General features: G+C 41.2%; 1 protein-coding gene across 2 annotated transcripts in view; it reads left to right on the plus strand.

Moving 5' to 3' along the window:
• The first annotated feature begins 85 nt into the window (after positions 1-85).
• ADIPOR2 (adiponectin receptor 2) overlaps positions 86-26,883 on the plus strand; it is a 34,149-nt gene continuing 7,351 nt past the window's right edge. The window contains exons 1-4 of one of the 2 annotated variants that reach the window (XM_081927317.1): positions 86-248; positions 12,197-12,432; positions 24,610-24,723; positions 25,798-25,969. In XM_081927317.1, the coding sequence (XP_081783443.1) occupies positions 12,265-12,432; positions 24,610-24,723; positions 25,798-25,969 (454 nt within the window). In that variant the 5' untranslated portion in view covers positions 86-248; positions 12,197-12,264. Of the gene's footprint in view, positions 249-6,426; positions 6,573-12,196; positions 12,433-24,609; positions 24,724-25,797; positions 25,970-26,883 lie in introns of those variants that run through there. The other variant, XM_081927316.1, reaches the window with a different exon arrangement.

Raw genomic sequence — 26,883 nt, forward strand, 5'->3', positions numbered from 1 at the left:
CCTCCCGGCGTGGCTGACGCCTGCGCGTACTCCGATTACGACGCTCCGCCGCCCATTGGCTCGCCGAGCCTCTTGCGATGATGACGCGCTCCGGGGCAAAGGGGAGGCGACGGGAGAGCTGAAAGAGGTGGCGAGTGAAGGCGGAGGGGGCGGGATTCCCGGAGGCGCCGGCGGCACCGTGGGGACTCCCTCCCTCCGACCCCCCTCAGCGCCGGACACAGCTGGGCAGCGGAGTGAAGGCGCGTCCGGTAAGCCGGGCTGAGGGGCTGGGGGGCTCCGGGTTGGGGCTGGGGCGCCCCCTCAGGAGCGGGCGGCGGGGCCTCGGCCGGTTTAGGCCGCGGGGTGGGGGGGGTGCGACCTCCGACCTCCTCGCTCAGGGCCTCCTTAGGCCGCGGGGTCGTGGTGCTCGCGGGGCGCTCTCTGCCGGTTGACCTCGATTTCCTGCACTTGAGCCCCTCCTCTTGGGCGCTGCTGCTGACCTTGGGCAAGTCACTTATCGCCTCTTCTCCCACCCCGGGAGCTGTTGTGATAAGTGGCTGCGAACGCCTTTCGGCCTCTCGCGAAATGCCCAAGAGTTTTACTTTTTAAATAAATGACCAACTCCCTTCAGTGTTGTATCCGGTAGCTAATACACCTGTATAGTTTGAGTCTTTGGGTATACTGAAGTAATGGAATTATTAATTAACAAGCAAACAGTGGTATTTTTTAAAAAGGCTTTTCTGCCGCCCTAAAGACGCAAAACCAGCGAAATTTTGTGGCACCTTTTTAAAGGGCTCACGAATTTTATTACGGTGTGTGGTTTTGTGGCCTGTTAGTTGATATCTCTGGAAGTTTAAGACGAAAAGAAAGAACTTAAAAACCAAGCAACTCCATTCCCGCTCTCCTACCCCCCCCCCCAAGTAACCATGGTTATCATCCTAAACACAATTGACACACTGCCCCTTGGGCAGCCTGGCTTACTTCTGAGTAAACATGGACCTGCTCTTGGTTTTCCACACGCATTTGGGTAGTCTTAATTGTTAATCATCACTTTAGGAGATGGCTCCTGCTTCCCAAATGGTGACAACACTTGAGGTGAAAAGCACTGGTCCTGTTTTTGTAAACTACTTAACAGCTGTTAGCAGAATTTGAGGAAATGAAGTGTTAAGTAGTTTTGAGGACTTCCGTTTCAACAAACATGCAGAGGGCTACTTGTGAATCTCAACATTTCTATTGAGAATGTCAGTTGTCTGGGTATTTTGTACTGTACACTAGGAGTAAACTTGGACAAGAAAATGAAACTGATAAAATACTGATGTGAGAAAGTACAAGTACAACCAGAGAACTATTTTACTCTGGTGGAGTGTGTGCTAGGCTTAAAATGTACCGTAGCTATTATGGACAAGGCTTGGTATCAACAATTGTGTACTTGTTTCTGTTGGCAGAAGGTACAGCTTACACATATTTGAAATATTTGTAAATGACAACTGTTTGCATGTATTTTATATTTGGAAATACTGCTTTACTCAGAAATCTTAACACACCTGGCCTTTTGTAAAATTGGTACTGCAATATTTTCCTGAGAATGTGCAAAACTAATGTTCAAAGCCTATGCACTCCTTGGAGTAAGTGTAATTGAACTTAATGAATAAGTATGTGTATCATAAATGAGAAGTTAATCTACCTAGTTATGGAATCTTGAGCAGATTCTAGAATAGTAACTTTTCGGCTGCAGTGGCAAAAAGAATCAATGACGGTTTGGCACACCAGAAACCAAGGCTACAATCTTTTTCAGAAACTCAGAGCAGTGTACAACCAACTTCACCAAAACAAAATAAAAAATATTTAAAACCTCTGTATTCTCATATATGAAACATAGTGTGTCTGAAAAGTACAGTGTCACTCAAAGGATTGACAAAACAGAAGTTAAATAATGTCCTTGCGGTGACTTGCAACATTGTTCTGGTTGCTTTTTCACAAACAGTTAACCTTTTTGGTGGTTTGTATCCATCACTGCTGTTTGTTGAATTAAATCTTAGTGTCTCATAGAAACGCCCAAATGCGGCCCTGACTTCAACAGTCCTTACATTCACATATAGGTTTAGGATTCTCCCAAAGTGGGCATCTAATTATTTATAGCTTTGTTACCAAGAAACATATTCCTTGTTTATACAGAAACTGCATAAAGGGTAACTTCACATCTTAACACAAAAGTAGTGGCAGGAAGTATGAGTGACTCATGTCTCCCCCCTTCTCACACTTTTTGAGTAAGTAGACTTATTATTTCCCCTGTCATGTGATGCACAGCTCCACAGTAGCAATACACAAGTTTGATTGCATAGGAAGTTGTCACTTGTGTAAAAACATAAAAAGCTATCCTAAGTTGTTTACAAACCACTCTGTTAATAAGAATAAGTGACTATTCTGTTCTTAGTGGAAATCATATCAGCATATCAGTGAGAGCCAAATTTTTAACAGGATTAATGGAACAGCAAAAAATTGGTTTATGATAAGTAATTAAATCGGGACCAAAATATATATATGAGCAATATTGTGAACTTTTTTTACCATAAAGGCTGGAGCTCAGAAGAGCCACTGCCAGTCAGTGTGAACAGTACTGAGCTAGGTGAGTCAATAGTCTGACTCTGTATAAGGTAGCTTCCTGTATTCACAAGTGTCAGGGGCTCAGGAGCAGAGACACAGGAGAGGGAGGAAATGGAGAGCGAGGGGGAGGAATCCGAGGGGAGCGTAGGCGATGACAGTGGTCCGAGGGATTCCCTGAGTCTCTCCAGCGAATCGGAAGATTCACAGAAGGGGGCGCCTATGGCCAGGGCAAGGGGGGTGCCAAGGGGGACACCCCAGAAGGAAGGGGCCAGCGGGGACTCAGAGAGCAGCAGTTGGAAATCAGGACCAGCTTCCCCACCAGAGCACAGTGGGGGGGGGAGGAGTCCCAGGTATCGGGACCAGGGTGTTCACCACCAGCGAGAGGAGATGAGTCAGGATTGACCACGCCTCCATCGGAGAGCGCGGAAACGGTCAAGAGGAAGGTTACCGGCTGGGCGCGCGCGCCAAGTTCAAATGTACAGGCAAGTGGCACAGCAGGTAGCCCGGATAGGGAACCAGGTCCTAAAGCCCGCCGGAAGGAGGGACAAGAGTCAGGGGGGTCAGCGTCAGAAGAGTCCAGAAAGGAGGAGACCCCGGGGGGCAGACGGACCCAGAGGAGGAAAGAACAACGGAAGAGGTGGAGTAAGGCCAGGGTCTTAAACTGGTGTACAGGGGGCGGAGACTCAGACGGAGCTTCGCCGGTCTAGGTTCTAGATGTAGAGCTGCACGCTGCGGCTTGTAAATGGAAACTGAACTCCAATAAAGACTTTTGTACATTACCACCGGCTAGCGTTGGTCCTCTGACAACAAGTCATGTGAATTATTTTTGTGTCTCGTGTTTTCACTTACCTGCCATGTAATACTCAGAGAGTCTAATGCGGCTGATAGGTAACAAACCACCTTTGATCTTAATCTTATGTTCTCAGTTTCTCCTAGGGGGGAAGAGAACTAGAAGTCACCTGCTTCCTGGCAGGTTTTCATTTGTCTTAGAAGGAATATATTCTCTCATCTTTGGCTGCTCCTTAACAAGCACAGGACCTTTTCTTTATCCAGTTTAGCTAACACATCTCTTTCCATCCCTATTTGATACCAGAGTAGCACTGCTGCAGATCCTACTGCAACTAGGATGCTTGCATGGCCTGATCTCCTTTTCCAATGGCAGACCTCTTTTACCACCCTTTGAGAGGGAGATCCAGAAACATCCTTTGGCATCTTTCAGAGACTATAAGATTGCACCATATGTGTTACATATGTTTATTCACTGCTCAGGCTCTTAAGACTTACAGCTGAGAGATTTCATCATGTGTTCCTTGGTCAACAGTTTGACTCAAATGACAGAGTTGTTGAGTCAATCAGATGACCTACATTCTGCTGACCTGAAAAGGTGTGGAAGTGAAAAGAGAATAAATATTGTTAAGTATTTTTAGTGAGAAAGTGAAATATTGCTAAGGATTATTATATAAGGATTCTTATTAATACCTGTATCCCTGTTCACATAGAGGGCAGGCACCCCAAGGGCTGTATAATTATTTTTATTATTACTCACCCTTCACCAGCAATAGATCTCCCAGTCCACCTATGCAGAGGGATGAAAGTGATCTTCCCTGGCAAGTCACCACATTGCAGGGAGTGGATCAGGGGAGGCCTTGGGCCTGCTAGATACAAAGCCCTCTAGGTCTCCCAGCAAGCTCCCAGAGTGCAGGAAAAGTAAGTGAGGCCTGACTCTAATGTATTATTTCAGTCCCATTGGGAGCAGTGGGAGATAAAATCCATAAAAAGTGGCTTCAAAGTTAAGAAGGAACCCCCTCTCCCCTGTATACACACACACATTGTGCCATGCTGGTATGAGCCGGACACAGCTTTTGATTGGGCAGCTTTTTCACCTTCACATCTTCCCTTTCTGCCTCTCCTGCACTCCCTTTGCTCTGCTCATTCATTGTTAAGCAGTAACTTGTGTATGCATAGCCAGGGGAAGGGAGTACTATTACACAAGAGTGTCTAGAACAGTTTGCCACCAGTATTGAAGACTCTTTGGGACAAATTTTAGGTGAAAGGGTTGTTGACTTTAGTTGCATAAAGCACTCGAAATGAGCTTGCCGAGCACTATTTAAAAAGCTTGCTTACCAATGTGTACAGTGCACTGGACTTCTGCCTGTGTGTTGCCTACATTTTTAAAGAGGTGCTTACATTTCCCTTTGGAAATAAATCCTCACCCGCTTTAAAAAGTAGTAGTCCACATTGGCCAGTTGGCATAAAGTATTCCACTAAGAAATTGCAAATCAGCTATTACTTGTTGCATGTTTATGGATCCAAGGCTGTTCGGTCTGAGTTCTAGCCCCTTCTCTGCATTGAGTACTTTGTTTCTGAAGGTGCCCAGCCTGCCATGTCTACCTCTTAGTTAACTTGGATGTTTCAGAGTTGAAATTAAAGATCTAATAAATGTTTAAGTTAAAATAAAATGATTTTGCTTTTGCCAGCCTACAGTCCTACATAAACAATAGGTGAAAACACATAGTTCAATTGTATGCATGTTTATCTGTAAACACCTGGTCTTTGAGCATTTTTGCATTGGAAAACTTACTCTTGTTTCACTGTCATGGGATTGTTGTCAGAATGATAGTTAAGAGGTGCTGTTAACAGCAGAGAACTCTGTCAGAACTAGTAGGCCTCAAATAAATATTGGTCTCTCCTCCTCTGCCCCCTCCCCATTGCTGAACCACTGGCAAGGAATTACCGTATTTTTTGCTCTATAAGACTCACTTTTCCCCTCCTAAAAAGTAAGGGGAAATGTGTGTGCGTCTTATGGAGCGAATGCAGGCTGCGCAGCTATTCCAGAAGCCAGAACAGCAAGAGGGATTGCTGCTTTCACTGCATAGCAATCCCTCTTGCTCTTCTGGCTTCTGAGATTCAGAATATTTTTTTTCTTGTTTTCCTCCTCCAAAAACTATGTGCGTCTTGTGGTCTGGTGCGTCTTATAGAGCGAAAAATATGGTATATTGTACTAATACGAAAAGTTAGAAGAAACCACTATATTTTTCTACCCTAGGTAAGTAAAGGAAGTGGATCATGCTGCTGGGCATTCCCTGAAATTTAGGCAATGTGGTGTAGTTGTTAGAGGGCAATCCTACATCCATCACTATCTCACTCATTCTACCTCATGTGGGTAGTATGGCCATGCATGGGTCATCCCTCTAAAATGGATGTAGAAGTATTGTCCTTAGAACAGCCCATCTTAAAATTTACAAAGACTACAGTCTATGTTTCTAAATACAGCTCTGAAAGGAGACTCACTTCACTGCAAAAAGCCTCTGTATTTAGGTAAGGACATATTCCCACCACACTACTCTTTGCTGTTTTGCTTTGACTGCTCTAAAGTATTAATATATACTTGAACATTATGCAACAGATATAGATATCTTCTCTTCCTCAATCAGTCCTGTTTGTCAGGTTCTACCTGTGTCCTTGGAGCTGGGTGAGCAAAATAAGATGTCCATAGATTTTCAACTGAGTAATTTTCAGATATGGATATTATATATTTGGTTGGCTAAGCTCATGGTTTACAACAGAAGCATCTTTTGGATTAAGTAAGCCCACATTGTACAACTAAGTAACCAGTTTTACAACAATGTCACTTTTAATTACTGTATAGCACTGTGGTGGTGTAATTAAAGTAAACAAATATAATAAAGAATTGTTGGGTACATGCTTACAGCACCTTCAGTTTGAAGTGTAGCCCTATTAAAGGAGCTGTGATATTTAATGGGCATGCCGTATGCAAATTGAGATTAAACTTGTCCAATATATTGTAGGGGAAAAACAGTTTGGCATCCAATGCAGTTTTGCTGTAGGTGGAGTTTTGGCTTTTATCTCCTGAAGGATCTATGCATGGGTTGGTAATTTCTTCCACTTGGTGAATGCCAAGATCAGTTTTCCCTGAACTGGGTTAAAGAACAACATCTTGCCTGTATCTGTTTGTCAAGATAGCAGGGGTAAGAAATTCTGAAAGTTCTACTTGCCAGGATGTGTGTATAATAGATGAAACACTTGTGTTTCATGTTACCCTTATGTCTTGTTTTATTGGAGTTTAATATTCAGTCTGTGGTTTAATTTCTTAAACTGTAGTCCTTTGTATTTATCATGAAATAATTTTTGTTGAAATTGGTATAATTTACTTCTCAGTAAATGTGGAAAGGGTATGATTGTTAAATGTTTTACCTAACAGTTAGTGCAAACTGCAGGATAGGTTTGGTAGCATTGTGGATCTTATTCATTTATGAAATCTTATTTGTATACTTCAAATATTTAAAAGTTTTGAATTGCCAGAGAGAATTTTGGTATTTTGGCCTTTTGGGTGATGTGGTGTAGGATAGTGGCATTTTCTCCTTCTCCAGCATGATTTTTCTTATTCATTACACCAAAAGCTACACTACTACTGAATATCTAAGCCTCAAAACTTGTAATGCACATCCATTTATTTAGTATGTAGACAGCCTTTGACTTATTTGTACAGTATATCCTTCAAGGCCATTAAATGTTCAGTAGGGAGTAAACATGATTCTGTAGTGCTCTGAGCTGGATCAACTATCCTTAGTTTTCTTTATTCAACAGTCTGAAATGCTTCGCCTTGCATAGTTAAATAAGCTTTGGATTCTGACATATATTAATTCTATGCAGAGTCATAGTAGGACAGAACTACTTCAGATTGAACATTCTGTGGTTGCACAGACTTTTGAAGCCTATTCCAGGAGTGTCTCTGTAGATTTTATGTATGGTTTGTAATATGGGATTTGTAAATAGTATTTATATGGTAATTGGGCTGTGCTCTCAGTTGCATTTCTTGAAAAACTGATAGGGAAATTAATAGGGAATGGCTTACTCAGTTGTTTCTTCTGAGCTATAACAACAACAACAACAACAACAACTTCATTATTTCTACCCCGCCCATCTGGCTGGGTTTCCCCAGCCACTCTGGGCGGCTATATCTACGATATCTCCCATACTTTGAATGTCTAGCTTTATAAATTGCATGCCACTGGATAGAAGTTTAAACTTTTAAATCCTGGCATTTTGCTTGTCTCCCTTAGTGATTACAATCTCTCATCTGCTTTACATGTAAATGTACATGATTGGACGTATGCATCTTTGAGTTGGTCTGATGGACTAGCAAATGGATTTTAAGAGCCCTATGCTACTTGAAGAGCATAGACAACTGCCAAGGACTTACTACCCACAAAATGCTCAAGTTTTCTTAGAGTACAAATGATAATTGTCAATATCATAGTTCTATTTTTTATGATAATATTATTTCTTGGAACTCATTGAGCCAAGTTGTAATCTTTGCATTAAGGCCAATGTGTGTACCTCCTTGTCTTTTTGTGTGTGTGTCCTCTGTAGCAAAATGCTGCTCTAAAAAAGGAAATGAGACAACGTTGCATTCTTAAGGGTTGACTTTACTCTGGCTTATATGGTACTTCAGGCTCTATTATTCTGAAAATAGTCACGTTTGTCAACAGTTCAAACATGGCTGTGACCAGAGTGCTATTCTTAACTTTGACTGTCTCTTGACAAATACTTTTCCTTCAAACTTCTGCTCACATAATCATATCTGAATGGAGTAAATCTTTATATTTGTTTCGTGCTTAAATTAGAGTTATTACAATGTTAATTATAGACTGCTTTGCATTTGTCATGGAAAATGTTTATGCCACAGGTTTTGATCAAATGGTAAATGTTGTGCCATGACCGTGTTATGTCTGCCCTGGTACTTAAATGAAATAGGTTCTGTGTTTAGCTACAGAGAGTAGTAATACAGAACTGCAACCACTCTTAATTGTAAATCTCAACATTTATCAATCATGTAGTTAAATATCATCCAATGGATAGCATGAGTTCAAGTATAACAACATCCCCCCCTCCCTGTATTTGTGTCAGCACAGAACTATTGACATACTGAAACAGGAGTTTGGGTTGGGAAGCAAAGAAAAATTGACAGGATTTGGGATTTGATACCAGACAGCCAGAGTAGTTCTGAAGGCTAGAGGAGTGATTCAAAATTATAGTTCTTTTGCGTTTTTATGATTATAACTTTGATAGCCTATATTGACTCTTTCTGCAAATATTTGTACTAGAAGGCTAGGAGGGATATATTTTGATAGATACACAATGAACTATCTTTCACTGTGACCACAAACATTTATATACACAAAACAAGAGAGCCTGAAACTTCTGAGGTGGAGGTTTTCAACCTTTTTGAGTCCACTGTTCCCTTAACCAACTACATGCTTGCAGTGGCACCCCTGTGGGGCTCAGGAGCCCAGTTATGTCACCCCTTGCTTGCAGAGCTGGCAGCCTCTCACCCTTTTTTGAATACCCTCCCTTGTGGAGTGTTCCCTCCATCTCCTCTCCCCTCTCCTTGGGAGACCTCTGAGCAGCTTCCACAGTCCCTGGTCTGTGAACTGCCCCAAAGAGAGGTGCCTCCCAGAGGCACCATTTGCCTGTGGAGCTTACAGCCAGGGCTACTGCAATAAACAGTTGTGCAAGCCTTTGGGAGGCAGAGATGCGAGGGGGCATCAGAGGAGGGCGGGAAGGAAAGGGGGACAGAGACCAGTGTTGCTGCGGCTCCCCTAACCATCATTCAAGGCACCATGCTTGTGAATCTTCCATTGGGGTCATTGCTCATAGCCATGCCATATTTATGCTGCTTAAAGTGCATTTTTTTTAGTGCACCAATTGATTCTTATCTTGATCTGGAATGTGCATATGGGATTAATGTTCAGATAGCATCACTTAATATATTTTCAAGAATGCCCTTCTTCAACTGTAACATTATATTAGAATGACATTATATGGTTCACTCTGTACCAGTGGACATGACCTATACAAATATTAACTTGTGTATTTATCTTTCTGATTCAGCCCTCTTCCATACAAGATTCTAATTGTCTGAGAAATCTATTATATAAACCACATATCTTATCTCTTGTGTAACTCTACTGCATAAAAAGTACAAAGGGCAGACCTTTTGCAACTCTGAATTTGCAAACCCAAGTTATAACTAAAATTAGCACATGACCTCACACTTGTAAGCAGAGCAAACACAGTTCTATATCTGATTCCACATGAAAAAGCTACTAGTCTATAATGGCTACATTGCTGGTCAGTCACACCCTTTAATTGCTGTATATGTCTGAACCAGTTGTTCAAGGTCTGTTGTTGCATACTCTGAAGTTGCTCTGGTTGCATCACTGTGGCATTAAGATAGCTAGTTAGTTGAGTTTTAAGATGCCTATACTCTCTTCCCCTAATGGTCAATAATGGCAGTAACTGTTAACAGAAAGTAGGGAACAGGAAAGCATTTTTGTAACACTTTTCATTGCACATTCCTTCTACCAATCTTACAAATTTGTGGAAAGGAGAGCTGGTGTTTTTCTAGCCATGTGTTTCAGTTAACATGGGTGATGTAATCTTACTTATCTGCTGCCTCAATCCTTGGTTGTATAACTTAAAATGACTGTGGCACACGGAAGAGCATTTCCATGACCAAAGGTGCATATGTGCTTCTAGTGCTAAAGGTTAAATATTGTATGCACCTCTATTTACTGCTGACATTATCTGGCAGAAAGGTAATAGCTAACAAGAAAGCCCTGAAATGGAATGCTGAAGGCTTTGGATCCAAAGTTCTGCAGATCTCCAAGAGATCCTCAGCTACACCAGCCCTGGTGCTGTCATAGTGAAACTCGACCCACCTTCCGCCCTGGCCAGTGTGAGTTGACAGGGCTTGAGTGTGTGTGTGTGTGTGTGTGTGTGAGAGAGAGAGAGAGAGAGAGAGAGAGAGAGAGACAGACAGACAGACAGACAGACAGACAGACAGACACTATACACTACTAAGAACTGTTCTGTAAATAATCTCCTGGCTCTCAAAAGAAACCTCAAACACGAATTATAGAGTTGGAAGGAACCCCCAAAATAATCTAGTCCAACCCCTACAATGCAGAAATCCTGCCCATAGCCATCCCTGGGTGGGTGGGCTTGAGCCACTAACCTTCTGGTTAACAGCCAGGCACACTGGCTGTCCATATTGCCATTGCATTTTATCAGAGGCCATGTTGTATGTAAGTTCTGTGTTGGAGACAACTCTGGAATTTTACTAGTCCCTGGACACCTTTTTCTTTGTCTGTTAATAGTTTGTTGTCTGCCTAGGCAATTTGCTGTTTGAAAAACTCAGCTATTGTGTTTATCAGCAGTTTACAGGTAACAAAAAGCAGCTATTGGGGACACACATTCTGTCTGCTGGAGTCTTGGTATTACTGATGTCTCTTTGTTAGCAAAGTGTTACTTCCCCCATTGACAAGAAGGAACTGTACACATTCTCATTGTTACATTGAAAGTGACCTCAGATGGGCTCCTCTCCATAAAGCAGAAAGACCTAGGAATGCTTGGTATTACAGTAGTATGTCAGGCATTAAAGTTTCCTCCAGGAGACTGGTCTTTATTGGCAGAAGAAAGGTTGATGGTTGTTGTTTTTATATAAAATAATTAAGCATCTTGGTGAATTGCATGATTCTCTAAGGGCTCTCTGCTTTTTGAATGTAGTGCATGCTGCTGCTTTTATTAGTGCTCTGGTTACAGTAATGTCCTATTGTTAGAGCATTTGAACATTTAATAGAGCCATAAGACTTGAGAGAAAACTTAAAATACAAAAGCTGTCCATCAATGTAAAAGGCCTTTTTCTGTATTTAGTTTTTTATTCCAATATGTTAATACAGCAAGCCTGCAATGTACACACATTCAGCTTTATGTATGACATGGCAGAAAGGGGGCAGGGTTTCAGGAATAATGGCTTTGGCAATCCCACTTGCTACTGAACCCAGTGGATTTTGACTATAGGCAATTTTGGCTTTAGGTGTGATCCCCAGATCATAGCCCCCATATAAATTACAGGCTTACTGTAGACAAGAACAACCTTGAACAATGGCTAGGTGTCTTCCCTGACTCATCATTAAAATTGCCCTGCCTGATTAATCTGTTAAAGCTTCTTACTAATTAAAGCTTGAAGATTAGTTACAAGCTATAAAGTCTCTGCAAAACCTTTGTCTTCCATTTGTGACATGCACATACAATACAGAAGTGGAGACCATTCAAGATAATTGTTTAAGCGTATGTCAGCTGAGTACAAGATTTTCCTATCAAAATGATGACATTTACAAGTATTTCTGACTAGTTTTTGGTAGTCTTCACTCCCTTTAGGAGGTGTATAGGACACATGCTTTGGTGTGTTGACAGAACCTTGTGCTATAACCTCTGGTCTTGTGATCATGCTTAACTGAGAAACAAATGTCAAGATAGGGTTTGCAGTGAACAATATCCACATTGTTTTGCAGTGGATTGGTGCTACATATTAAAAAGCTCTGTATTTAAATTGAATCATGGAATTGGTAATTTTTACCTTTCATAACACCAGAGATGCTCCTCTAAAGCTTATTTACTTCAGTCCTAGGGAAATGTGAATTCTCTATGGTTGGCTTTCAGCATCTTCAAAAGTGACTATAAGTTGGATGTTAACGTAATTATAGGCTGGCATGTTTATCAATGACAGTTTTGTTTCCTTTTTCAGGACTAGCCAATCTGTCATTGCTTCTTGCCGGAGAAAATAAGAACCTTTCTTGAGAAGACCCTGGTCTCATGAACGAATCAACGGATCTCGGGAATGGCAGCATTCTGGAGCCAGCACTACGGCTCAGGAAGGGACACATGCCCGATCCTGCTGGGCAGGAAATCCTTGATAGTGACCAATCCAGTGAGCAGGGGCCCCTCCTAGTGGAGCCACCTGAATCTTCTGAACTGGAAAAGGTAAATAATAATTGGTACTCAGAAATCTAGCCAGGGAGTTGCATCAAACCTCCTTGAACAACTTAGGGATAAGTTAACAATTATAGGGGTATGGTTCTTATCAGAGAAGGCAATTCCACAGTGTCCAAGACCCAGGCCATTAAGGGGTTTTAAAAACAACTACACCCCAGCATCTTGAATTTATCCCAGAAATGAAGAGATAACTAGTGGTTCTGTTACTGTGTGTGTCAAATATGCTTCATGTTGGAGAATCTTGACAAATCTTACCACTGTGTACTGGAGCAACTGAAGTTCTTGAACTGTCTCCAGGGACAACCCTGCACAAGAATCTCAAAAGAAGGTGAACTGATTACCAGGGTTTATAATAAGTTGTAAGGGTTTTGAGAGAGGGCCACAATCAGTCTACCTCCAAAGTTGCTGTAAAGTCCTTTGTCACAGGCTGCTACCTAGGAATCCAAGAGGATTGTTGGATCCAAGAGTGTTTGGTTTGGCCTCCACATATGAACACAGGGTGCAAGTAGAACAGTGCCTCCTTCAGTTGTGTGATTGGGAGAAAACCCAAGAAACAATAACCCTTCAATTTAGCTTCCTTGTATCAGTTCTAGTTGATGTACTAATATATAAACACACACATAAAGCAGTCCAATGATCCTATCCTATTTTTTCCAACACTCAGCCAAGTGATTTAGAAGGTCTGTTTACAGGAGTGTTAATGGTATCATTTAAATCCATTGCTAGGCTGATGATTTAGCAGTCAGTATCATAATGACTATAAGGTGCTTAATAAATGTAATTGGCTTTCTAATCATTACAGGAAATTCCCCTTTTCCTCCTTCCCCCAAATCAGAAGAGAACATATATTTTTGTATGTAATTAAGTATAAGAACTTTTGTAAGTTCACTCTGACTTTAAGTTCTGTTTGGGACCACTGCTAAGGTTTGGGTGGCATAATACATTGGCACAAACAAATATTACATGTATGTGGAATTGCCTAAAAACTTTGTAAAGGAAAAAAGGTAAGTGGCTCCAGGTTTTCTGTTTCTAACAATATGTCTAATGCCAGTGCTTTGATGTAGGGTTCATTTAAAGCCTGTTGTGCAACTTCTAAGAATGAATATAGTTCACTGGCAGATGAACAGTCTGTTCTGTGGGTAACTGTTATCTGGGTGACCTTAGACTGCTGAGCTTTGAAGCTTGTGTACAGTTTTTAAGGCCAGAGTATATATAGTACTTCCTGCCCACCTAGCAGTTCGAAAGCATGTCAGAGTGCAAGTAGATAAATAGGTACTGCTCCAGCGGGAAGGTAAACAGCATTTCCATGCACTGCTCTAGTTCGCCAGAAGTGGCTTAGTCATGCTGGCCACATGACCCAGAAGCTGTCTGCGGACAAATGCCGGCTTCCTTGGCCAGTAAAGCGAGATGAGTGCCACAACCCCACAGTCGTCTGCGACTGGACTTAACGGTCAGGGGTCCCTTTACCTTTTTTTATATAGTACTTAGTAGCTTGTACTTGCTAAAATGAATACTACTAACACAGCTGTAGTAGTGTAGATTTATAAGACCGGTTTAAACAGAATTGATCTGCTAAATATAGTGGTCAGTGACATGTTTTGGCTGCATTCCTGTCACAGAATGGACTGGATGTACCCATCCTTACTAATAAATTTTTTGCAGGTGCAGAAAAGAAGTGGCTAAGAGCATAGGAAATAAGCACTGAATTAGTAGTTAGAGAAAGCAAACTTACACAAAGGAACAGATACTTCAAATGGAGGGGGCAAGCTTTTGGTTTGTGGGATCTACTCTTTCTTTTTCTTTTGCCACATCCAGCCACTACTGGGAGTGGCTGCTTGGCGACAGAGCTAGTTTTGATTACCAGCTGCATCTTCTGATGAAACCATACACTGAAGTGGTCTGCTTGTACGGTAACACAATTTACACCTGTGTTACTTTATTTATACTTTGTCCTTTTTTCTGACGGGACTCTCAAGGCAGTTTACAGATAAAAATAGGAACTGTTTAAAACATAGAAAAAACAATCTATAATAAACAATTCAACACTGATAGAATTAAGGCTATATACATATATAAATCTATTAACTTTATACAAATAATTACGATAAAAATAGCACGGTGCTAACTTTCATTAAAAGTAGTCATTTCCCAAAAGCCTGTTGGAACAAGAAAGTCTTCACTTGCTGGCAGAAGGACAACCAGGAGAGAACCAGTCTAACTGCTCTAGGTAGGGGGTTCCAAAGTCTGGGAGCAGCCACCAAGAAGGACCTTGGTTTTATTAACACCAAGCTCTAAAATTACAACATAAAACCTGGTTACAGTGATTATTATTGTTTATATTGTTCTATGTGCAGAAAGGATACCTTTTAGAAGTTCTCGCCAACCCTCCATTCTCGGATACATCGTCCCCACACTGATTAGCCCAAGTGAAAGTATCTGATACTTAATAGTAGAAAAGGAAAGAATGAAAGCAGGCATGCTTCATTTTGATATTCTTGCAGCCTAATCCTATGCATGATTCCAACAGGCACTCTCAGAACAGAACCATTATTATTAAATACTGTTCAGGCATTTTCAGAACCTCGGTCTTGTAGATCTGCTATACTTGGAAGTGTCACAGGATTTTCAAGTGAAAATAATGCTCAGAACCCTCCTTCCCCCTCCCTTGCCTCCCATCTTGCCCACAAATGAGAGTAAGCTGCCTTGAATTCAGCATAACTTACTACTGAGTGAAATACATAGGATTGTGCACTCTTAATCCTCTTTCTCTTTCCTCCCTCCCCCTTCATTATCAAATGAAAAATACACCATTAAGTAAGAGATTCTGGATCTACAATTTTAGAAGGCAGCCTCAGCCGAAGTGAGGGGTGGAGGTGTTACAGAAGGTTTTCAATTTTAGGAAGGAACGTCAAATCAAAAGCTGCCTTATACCTATGCTATTATGTTGTCTTCCTCCTTCCTCCTTGAAAATTTATCTGCACTGCTTCCTTTCTTCACTTTGCCACTGTATAATCACTTTGTGCCAGCACAGGCCCCACCCAGAATAAGTGGCACATGTACAGTGATGCTAGCTGCTGCTGATCCTTCCCATAGAGACTTGAGGTGAATGGGCTAGTCTATGATAGTAAGGCAAGCTTGTGGGAGGTGGGTCTGAAGTGGCCCTCTAATTCTCCCAATTGATCTTGCCTATCCAGCTTCAAGACAGAAATCTTAACCGTAAAGCATTATGAGTATTAACAGTGTTGTGACAATGCTAGACCTGTTTCCTTTGAAGTATCTGTTGGGGAGGGCACATCATGGTGATGAAAAGCTCTTGTGTCAGAATTTTTTTAGCAGCACTTTTTTGTTAATTCCGACAATTGGCATTTTTTCTGTTAATGTTCAGGCACTTAACAAAACACTCTTGAAAAAGGAAATGTCAGTTATTCACATTGCGTGCCTAAGCACTGTGAAATGCATTTGTATTTGGTACTGCTTGTGTGTTCAGTTTCCTTTTCTATGGAGAAATAGTTTGGCAAGTTTTTATTCTGAAGTCTGTCATACTCAGCATGTTTACTTAAAATACGTTTTGAAATCAGCAAGACTTCCTCTTTTAAAGCTGAGTGACGCTTATTGGATCACCTTTACCCTACCTTGTGTCTGTTTCCCTCTGACGGAGGAAAGCACATCTTTTCCACAGTGGTATTGGAGTACTTCTCCAAGAAAGAAAGCCTGTGGGGTGCCAGGTGATAATTCTGACTGTGTTCAGGCATGCAAATGATAGTTGGATTATTTATTGTACACATTTTTATTTTCACTGTGGTGGGTGTAAACCTTTGCTATCCTAGTGCCCCCTTGACGTTTTGCCCAGTCAGCATGCTGGCTGGGGCTAATGGGAAATTTAGTCCTAAATGTATGGAGGGCACCAGGTTGGCAGAAGTAGCTCTAGTGAATATTCACATTTTCTTAAGCTGTTGGTGCTTTTTTCTGCCCTGTGCCGGACTGTCTGGCCTCCTTCATGGCATTTATCTTCCTTTGCCCTTTGCTATTTGAATGGTTGGAGTGTCTTTGTTCTCCCTGCTGTTCTTCAGTCACTGATATCTCCTAAAGAAATGGTTCTCACTGTGACTTTGTTAAACTGACACAATCAAATGCATGTGACTTTTATCACCTGATGAATGGGCTTTTTATGTACAGCCCTGAAAACCTGCACTTGACTCTCTCCCTTTTTTCTATAATCCTCCAATGACAGAGGGGGAACAAAAGGCTGTTTTCTTCACATTTCCCCCCTAGCTCCCACAGCCCTCTGCTCTTGATTGATGGTGGTTTTTGTCTAAAAGTTCCTGCATCTGTGGTGCTCTGTGCACTTGCAGTGTGTGGCCTAGAAGCGTGTCTGTGAAATTTTGGGTCCTTTGCTCTGAAGCATTTGGTAATGTGCAGAGGATAATGAAGCGCAGCACTTGACTCTTCAGTCAGTGGAAGGCTTCTTCATGGCAGATACCCAGCTGGAACATTTGTCAAGCAGCCAGGGCCTCCATGACTCTTGAATTCAGTTGTTTGACCTTTGGGAAAGAATCCATTAGTAAGCCTACTTTGAAAGTGAAAAAACTGTGCTCAAGCATAGTAAAAGTGGGAAGGAAAAGAATAGAAACCAAATAAAAAATACTGACATGAATACTTAAGAACAAGGGATTTAGAGTTCATCCTTAAGGAAAGGCATTGGAAACCTGTTGCTTTCTTTTGCATCCTGGTGTGGAAGAGGCAGGTCAACCTGCTGTATGCCATTATATTCTTTGTTTGTTTGTTTGTTTATTACAACTATTTCTTTTAACTTGTTTTTAGCTCTTTGTGCTTTTACTATCTAGTTTTGTGTTTTTATATTGCTATAAACTGCCGTGATACATTTTTATGGTACAGTGACATATAAACATTTTAATTAAAAAATAAATAATAAAATGTAAGAGACAAGGCACGGCAGCTGCTCATCTTTGCACCTTATTAAGGTTTTGTATTTCTGTAAATAACATGCTCAGACAATCCTTCTTTCCCTGCCTCTACACTACATCCCACAATCTCTCAATTGCCATGTTTTCTACTTTTTTTGGTTATGATAGGACAACTTCTCCACTTTTAGATCCTGCTTTTGCATTGTTTTAATATAGTGAACTGGTTTTGGAAAGTAAACACTTAGAATTGTCTCAGTGTCTTGGATACAGCAAAGGCAAGTTCCATATATGCCCTTGGTATTTTTTTCTCTTGTTTCTGCTTCTCCTCTGTGTTTTCTTTTACCCAATGAGTGATGAGCTATTGCTGCCTTCATAGCAACAAATATTACTTTTTAGGATTCCCTCCTCTCTGAACTTTAAAAATAATTTTTAAAGGCCAGTATCTGAAAGGTAATCATGTGTGGACACAATGCATGGTTCTGCCAATTTATTGGCCTCTTGAGGGAAGAGGCATCCATTTTAGAAGTAAACAGGAACTTACTCTATAGAGGTCGGTGGTGTTTTGTTTTTTAAAAAAATATTTTAATTAAATTTTCACATAATACATCTTAAAAAGTTTTCACATAATACATCTTAAAAAAACAGGCAGGTGGAGATTTGGTGGATACCCTTTTGTCATTATTTTTACCAGGTTTGCTATGCAATGTCCTGGACTTTTTCACTTAACATAGAAAGTTGTGTAGTGTGGTGTTGCTTGTGTAGCTTCGTCTAAATTGGCAACTGGTCTTTTGCGACTGGATGGAGATGTCCAGGAGCCACACTTGGTGCTTAGCATCTCCAGCTGCCTGGCTGCAGTCAGCTCGTCTGCCGGGCACAGCGCAGCAAAAAATGCACCTTTTTTGTGCTGCCTGGTGAATCAGGTGTTTGGAAGGATAATGCAGTAGCAAAAGACACGTCTTTTGCTGCTGCACTACCCTGCAGACCCCCTGATTCTCTTGGCAACTCCCCCCCCCCCCGCAGCGGAAAAAAAGGCATTTTGTGTTGGTGCCCACAACCTAGGTCCCAGGAGCCACATGGCTCCTAGCATTCCTATCCCAGCTTCCAACTGCTGCTCATCACTTGCTTTTATAAACCATAACTTGTTGAGATCCTAGTTTGATTGTAGGAGAAAGACAAGAAGCCATTGGGTTCATTTACTCCTGCAATGTAAGAGAGGTTACACTGCATCAAGCAAATAGATCACATTTCCATTTTCTGGCAGCAGGTAGAAGGGGGAGCTAGCAAAGGTATTTTGGCAATTACTGGTGGTGAAAGCAGGGTTTTCTGGAGCAGTATAATTTCTTATGTATCTTGTTTCCATTTAGCATGCTTCATAAGCCTGTTTTCTCTCCCTTCCTCCATATCCCCCCCCCCCTTTGCATATGAAGTGTTGCTTTACTTAGCAAGTCAAATGCCAGGCAGCCTGTCACTCTCATGCACAGCTGCTTTTGGAATTAGCATATGGACAAAAGAGGTGGGGAAGAGCCTTCTTGGGCAGGTGCTGTTCTTCAGTCTGCCCAGTGTCAGAATGCCCTAGTCATTTCCCAGATAAGATGCATAGACAGCCATCTCTTGCATTGCTGTTGAACACCAGCAAACAGATTTACTGTGACCTTAAATATGTGTGAACACGCAGGAAGAAAAAATTCTTTGCGGCAAATGAGCTCTTTAATATGCCTGCTTAAGCCCAGACACAAATTATCATAAAGCTTGTGATTTGTAGGCTTCAAGAAGAAAAAGAAAAGAAAACCTGAAATATGTAATAAGCTCTCCCATGATCAGAGAACAGTTCTGATTCCTGTTAACACATTCCAGAGGGGTAGTGGAGTTTCATGTCTGCCAATGAAAAGCTTAAGCCACAATCAATCTTTTAGCCTTTAGGTTGCCTCACGAGTTTGTTGTATCTTGCAGACATCATATTTTGATCAGTAGATCCATTGTCCTTTTTCTTCATGAGACAGATCCCTCATGATTTCTGTTAAGTTGCATTTATAACTGAAGGAGACCAGTTAATGTGTGATATACTAATACAAGGGCTCAAACTTCATTCTGTCTCACAATTACCCCCCTCAATGTCTAGCGCCTGCCTTTGCCTGTACTAAGCGGCTATTTATTCTTTTATTTATTTATTTATACATAACCTGCCTTTTTCCTGATAGGACTCAAGGCGGCTTACAGATAAAAATTAGAACCACTAATAACATTGAAAAAATAATAATGATAAAACAACAAAACCTTGATAGAATTAAAACTATATACGTATATAAAATATATTAAAACCATACCAATAATTACAATAAAAACAGCACTGCACCAGCCCTTTCATTAAAAACAGTCAGTTTCCAAAAGCCTCTTGGAAAAAGAAAGTCTTCACCTGTCGGTGGAAGGACAACAAGCAGGGAGCCTGTCTAGCTTATTTTATAAGGAGTCTGTGTACACTCCAGTCATGCCAGTTCTCTCCTCTTCCCCATTTCTAACAAAGGATTTCTGGACTCTCATAACAACTCTTATCCTCACTTCATCCCTCTCTACTCTTTTTGTTAATGCCTTATCTTTTCCATTATTTTTCATCTTGTTTGAATTCTGAATGCCTTTGTCCTGAAGGCAAGGTGTTCTTTTGAGTGATGTTAGTGCTTAGTCCCATGATGGCTGTTGTCATGGGCAGTTTTTTTATACTAATGGGAGTAGAGTTGTGTCCTCAGTCATGCCATGTGTGGGGAAGCTATCTTGATTGGTATGGTAATGCCCACTAACTACTAGAGTATCATTTACACCCACACCCACACCCTTTTCTACAAATCCTAAGCATTCTTTTAACTGTTAAACTTTGCCTGACTTGTACCGACCTTTCCCAAAAAAGCAGTGAGACTTAGTTGATCTTCTGCAACAACTTGCAGCATTTAAAAGACTTAATAGTTGAAGGTCAGTATAGATCACTGTGACCTTGAAACCAGTTCTGAAGACAAAATGGCTACACTCTGCATTTGACTTCAGAATAGCAATTAACTGCATCCAGATGGTCTGCTTGCAGAGTGACATGTTGCCCACTTCACCTCTATTGTGATGAGGCTGCAGAGTCCCTGGAACCAAACATGTCCATGTAGCCATTTGGCAGCCAATCAAAATATCCTTGTGTTCAATTAGATGAACAGCTTCCTTCCAGAGTCACATTGCTGCAAGATACTGCAATCTTTGTTGTAGGCTTGAAATGTTTCGCTTTGCTTCTCTTCCCCTCTTCCCGATGAACCGCATTGCAATAATTTATCTGCAAATGCAGTATTTGGGGAAGAGAACATGGGTGACCTGTCTGTTCCTGACTTTACTATTTGTACACTTAAACAACCTACCTCTCTCGTTTTTGCCTAATAATTGCTTTCTGTGGCTGAAAGGAAGGAACATGTATCTGTTAGGTATTGCCATAAAGACCAATGTGAGTTTCTGTACTATAAATATCCTCAGATTAATAGGTCCCCAGATAATATGTCCCCAGACAAACTATGGAGTAGCTGGCTTAACATTATGCTCAAAGTAGTGCTTGTGGCTTTATGCTTTTCAAACAAACCAGCCTAAGGCCAATGTTTGTTCTAGGCTTCCTGACTATGTTTTTTTGAAGAGAAACAAATCACAAGTGCTGGTTCAGATCCAACACTAAACCAGCCTTCCAGCGGTCTGTTTCTCCACTCATAAGGGAGGAATGAGGTGGAAGAGCTTGAGCTAGGTACACCGGCACAAAGTATGAGCATGTTATGATCAAGACAAACTCCACTTGGCTTAGCAACATGTGTGAATACGACCAGTATGGTCCAGTTTCAAAAACTAACTGAAGCCAGTAGAGAAGAGGTGAAATCCTCCACAATTGAGTTATGGGCTAGGTGTTCAGAAACTAGAAAAACTGTGGGGGAAGGGATACTCTGCTGGCCGAACTTGAAACCTAGGGATAGGTTATTAAACTTGGTTGTAAAAGGGTGCATCCTTGGTAGACAAGCTCATTGCAGTCTACAAACTGTGTTAAAGGGCTTTAATACACTTGTGGGGAGTTACTGTTTTAACAAATGTTGACAGCTAGATCCAAGTGCGTAGAGCAAAAGAACCATCTGAATCTTTAATGATGTGAATTGCTGTAGCTGCTATTCAGGCAGGTTTTCATGCAGAGTATGTGGAACCATGCTTCCATATAGTATAGAAAATGGCTTGCTTTGCTTGCTTGCTTAGGTCCTCTTTTTGTTGTCGGATCTAGTATAGTGAGACCCAAAGTTTGTGCATTATTGAAAGTGCACAAGGAATCTCCTTTCTTTGAAAGCTCTTTCTGGGTTTTAACTGTTTTGAAGTAGATATATGTTTAAGTAAACTTGCAAGCCTAAACAGCTTCCTTAGCTGTGAATGAGGGGAAGTGGAAAAGGCTCAGGAATTGTAGGCAGGGCAAACAAACACACCCTGTCCTTTCATCTCTGCTACACTGCCTTGCATATTTTAACCAGGAAGATGCCTCTTTGTTTGATGTCAGCAGTCCATTCAGTTTATCACATACAACTTTTGTAGAATAACTGGCTGCAGTTTTAGGCAGCACAATGGACTCAAGTTTGTATATTTGTATTTTCTGTTAAATTCTGAATTTTCTCAGTAAGCAGTGTGCTTGAATATGTGTGTGCCAAGTATTCTAGAGTTGCATATACATTCTGATGGGTCATTAGTGACTTTTGAGTGAGTCTCTTAACCAATATAAAGCCTTACGTGGAGGTGAGTTCTAGCATGCGTAAGTGATGATGTATGGATGCTGGTGTGCTGCTTTAGTGTGAGCAGCTTTGAATAGTACAGAACCTGTAAGCGGGGTTAGTGACCTACTCCAGTGACCATCTTAAGACCTGCTTGAGTCACTTACGTAGCTTCTCTGTTCATTCTTGCAGGAAACAATGGGAAGGAACTGTACCCTTTTCATTTATGTTTGAACTGTTGCTTTCTCCCAGATCTCTTTTAAAACCAAAAGCAATATATTGACAGATGGGAAGATTGCCAAACTGGTGAGAAGGAGAGAAAGTAAACTCACTAAGAATTGATCTGCCTCTTTTCTCTATTCTTCCTCTTTACCTCCACCACCCCATCTCTTGATTTTTAACCTAGCAGCTTGGCTGTGTTGCAGGTAGGTGTTTATTGTGGAAGAACAGATCCTGCTAAGATCACCTTTGGTGAACATTTGTATGTACTTTCAATGATCTCGGATTAAATTATTTTGAATTATAGGATTTTGTATTGGTGATTCTGAATTCTCAATGGACTCAGGTCCTTCTGGCAGGATTCATAAGCATCTGATAGTCCAGTGTAAGAATGGAATGCTGGGCTACGTAAGCCTTTGGATTGATCCAGTAGTGCTCTTCCTATGTTGATTAACTTGATTTTTTTTATAGTGAAAGCATAGTTAGCAAAGTTTTCTCTGAACATTTAGTAAGAAACATTCTTAACACTGTGTCGGAGCAAAACAGTGCTTAAGTGTCTAATCCATATTAAATAACATTGGGAAAATAACTAAGAATTTGTTTTCATTTATGATAGTCAATCTGAAATAAATTATTTGCTCCCTTAAAAAACCTTAGTATATATAGGGCTTTACCTTTGACTGTCCTTTAAAGTGCATGGTGCTTCTATACAGTATAGGTAGGATTTTGATCTTGCACTACAGTATTGTAAAACTACATTAACGGGCAGAAGATGCATAAATGACTGGAAAAGGAACTCTTTCTGTGCCAGCCTCAATGTGAGCCCCCTCAATTAAAAGTTACTAATGTTGGCTGGTACAGATGAGAATTGACTAAGTTTCCTGGGTCATTGAAGAGGCTCTTAAATGTTGGAAAGGGACTATCCAATGCTCATATGATTTGCCTATAGAAAGTTCCATTTTTAGTGACCAGCATTTCCATTTAAAGACTCAGATTATTAGACTGGGAAAGGCATCTGCCTGAGACTCTAGGGAACCCCTGATAGTTGGGGTAGACAACACTGGGCCCAGTGGCCCAGTTAAGACTACTGCAGCTTCATGTGCAATCTTACATTTAGGCAATTGTAAGATGTTTGGGGGGAAAGCAAAGAACAATAAAAAAGAGAATCAGTTTAACATTGAGTTTGCCTGACACTGATTCTTCCTAAAACATTGTTGTAGCTAATAACTGGATTCTCATAAGCAAAGGCATGCAAATTGTGTTTGTTTAACAGTTCTTTTCTAGTAAATAGGTTGGTGATTGACATAATCTGTGCAAGGGCAACAAACTGCAAAATGCATTCATGCTGTGTTAATCGCATCTTATTTCACATTGAAAGAAAGGAAAAAGCATGATCAAATTCAGAGTTTTGTCTATCTTTCTAAAAGGGAGTAATAGAATCATAGAATTATAGAGTTAGAAGGGACCCAGAGGGTCATCTATTCTAATCCCCAGCAATGCAGGAATCTCAACTAATGCATCTATGACAGACGACATTCCAACCTCTGCTTAAAAACCTCCAATGAAGGAGAGTCCACCACCTTCTGAGGGAGTTTCTTCCACTGTCACACAGCTCTTACCATCAGAAAATTCTTCCTGATGTTTATTCAGAATCTCCTTTCTTGTAACTTGAAGCTATTGGTTTGGGTCCTAGTCTCCAGAGGAGACAACAAGCTTGGAAGATGGCTGTTACATCTCCTCTCAGTCTCCTCTTATCCAGGCTAAACATACCCACTTCCCTCAACTGTTCCTCATCAGGCTCGGTTTCCGGATCCTTTGTCATCTTGGTTACCCTCCTTTGCACACGTTTCAGCATGTCAATATCCTTCTTAAACTGTGCTGTCAAGAACTGGACACAGTACTCCAGGTGTGGTCTAACCAAGGCAAAATAGAGTGGAACTATTATTTCCCTTGATTGGGACATTATATTTCTGTCAATGCAGCCTAGAATAGCATGAGCCTTTTTTGCTACTGTATCACAAAGTGGTAGCTATACCTAATAGTCTCTTCCCTTCCATAGCACAAATTGGGGACCACCAACTCCATTGCATTTTGCTCTACAGCATTGGCTAGAGAACCTAATTCTGGAGTATGCAGCTAGAGAACATGCTTCTTTTGAACATTCTACACTTGTGTGCTTATCTGGCTTCATATTTGAAAGAATTATGTGTTAAGTCACTGAAAGCAAAACTTGTTTTTGCTTGTTATTCAACAATTCTTTTATGTTTCAGAGTTCTGATCATGTTGGCAGCGATGATGCAGCTCATGAGGATGAAGGATTTATGGGGATGCTGCCTCTCCAAGCTCACCATGCCATGGAGAGGATGGAAGAGTTTGTATGTAAGGTAAGAGGCTGCAAAGCAAGTGCCCATCATGCTCTGGTGTGCTTCACACAGCTGTTGGGTCCTTTGGCTAGCAGTGCATGCACTTCTGGCAACAAAGAGCCAAGTCACAGTGGGTGGCCGTCAAGGAGTTCTCTTGTCTTGGCTGATGCTGCCACTGCGTGTTGGGATCTTGCGCTTCCAGTAATTGGATGAATTAGAAAGTTTAGCACGATAGGGATTACACGTTGAAATGTAGGATTAAACATGATGGTACAACTGTTGAGCCTCTTTTTTGAAACATCTGTGGAAGTCTAAGCAGAATAATGCCCTCTGCTTCTAGTGTTTCTGGGTCAGAGAACTTTAATTTACAAGGTCACCTTTTTCCACACACTCTCTTTCAGGCCTTTGCAAATCTTTGTTTGGCGATTACCATTTGTCTCCCTTGTGTAGCAGCCTCATTGTGTCCACCGTCCCAAGTGAAAAAAGCCAGTTCTATTGAAATGCCACCCTGGACAAATTCATTGTGAGCTGTGTAAATATTACTGGTCTTGACTTTCCTTGGCTAATTTTAAAGGGAAATAGTTTATGCTGGTGTCTGGCTCTAATGTCAGAATCAGAACAGAGAATATTATTTTTACCTTGTTTTGCTGCTATCTTTTCATAATTGGAAGGATGACCTTGGAAATGCAAGATTTATTAACAAAATTTCTACAAATATATGAACCCCAACTTTAATGAAGCTCCATTGTTACCATCTTTCTTTTTTCCACCTATCACTGAAGTCGCAGAATATTTGGCTTTGGATGATTCATATTTTAGAATGGCAAACATGCTCCCAAACTTTCATGGAGGGGTGCTTTGGATTGGCTTTTCATTGCCTTCGTGTGGTACACTACAGGGAGCAGTTTTTTCAGTTTCCTGAAACTTCATACTAATTTCAAAATTATTTGTGGTGGTAAAGGTGCTGTGGATTTTGTGGAAGAGTGCAGTGGCTGAACTATTCTCTATACTGCTTTTTCCATTTGAAATTTAATGTGTATTTCCTTGGGAAACTGCCACAGGAGGACTAACACAACCCCTCCTTACTCCCTTTAGGTGTGGGAGGGCAGATGGCGCGTCATCCCCTTTGACGTCTTGCCCGACTGGCTGAAGGACAACGATTACCTGTTGCATGGGCACCGCCCACCCATGCCCTCTTTCCGGGCTTGCTTCAAAAGCATTTTCAGAATACACACAGAGACCGGCAATATCTGGACACACCTACTAGGTATTGACTTGGAATTTATCTTTTATAACTAATAACTGAGTTAAGAAGCAAAGGAAATAGACTTTGGAACTTACTGCTGATCCAATAGCAAGAGCAAGATTGCCTGGAGCACGTCTGACAGGACTCTACAGTATATGTTGGGCAAGAGTTTGGGGTGAATTATACTTGCATAGATGGATCCTGGACAAAGGGTTGCATTGGGTTGCAGTGACTTTCCCCTTCAGTAATCTTACTAAATGCCTGTTTGGTAGAATAACTTCTCTTTGTTCAGCACCAACTAACTTGGTTTGAATTACTCAGATGTGCAAATTCCCCCTTTTCTGTTTGTGTTGTACTCCCCTCACCCCATCACTGATAATGTTTTGAGGATGCTCAGATTGACTTGGCAGATCTACATGAATCCTCTCCCTGTTGTCCAGAAAGATAATTCAGATTTCTGCTCCAACACTGCTGTTCACTAATAGCTTTTAGGAAGAAAATGTAAACACTGGTATGCATGTGCTGCTCTGAGTCAGGACCTTGGTCCAAGGCTTCAACCTGGGACATCTGAATTGCAATGCTGCAGAAAAATTGTGTGCTTTGTACTTCTGTGTGGCTTTCTCACTGCAGCATTGCCCTTGAAATAAGCTTAATTGCCTGTGCTTACTGGACCTTTCCTGGCTCTTGGGACTAATGATGAAACAGGCCTCAAATTAGCTTCAGTTGGCATTGCAGTGACCATATTCTGTTTGGCTCATTGGGGAGGATGGAACTAGAGCTAAGCTTGCATACTTTAAACATTATTGTCAGCAACTGTTTTGCTTGGCAGAACATTTAGGTTGGAATAAACCTAAAGCCCTTTGGTTCATTGATTGGTCATATTTGTGCCAGCCCAACTTCTGTATGCTACACCACCCTGCCTCATAATACTTGGG

The sequence above is a fragment of the Podarcis melisellensis genome (assembly GCF_964234715.1).
Source record: "Podarcis melisellensis genome assembly, chromosome: 10".
Lineage (NCBI taxonomy): Eukaryota > Metazoa > Chordata > Lepidosauria > Squamata > Lacertidae > Podarcis > Podarcis melisellensis.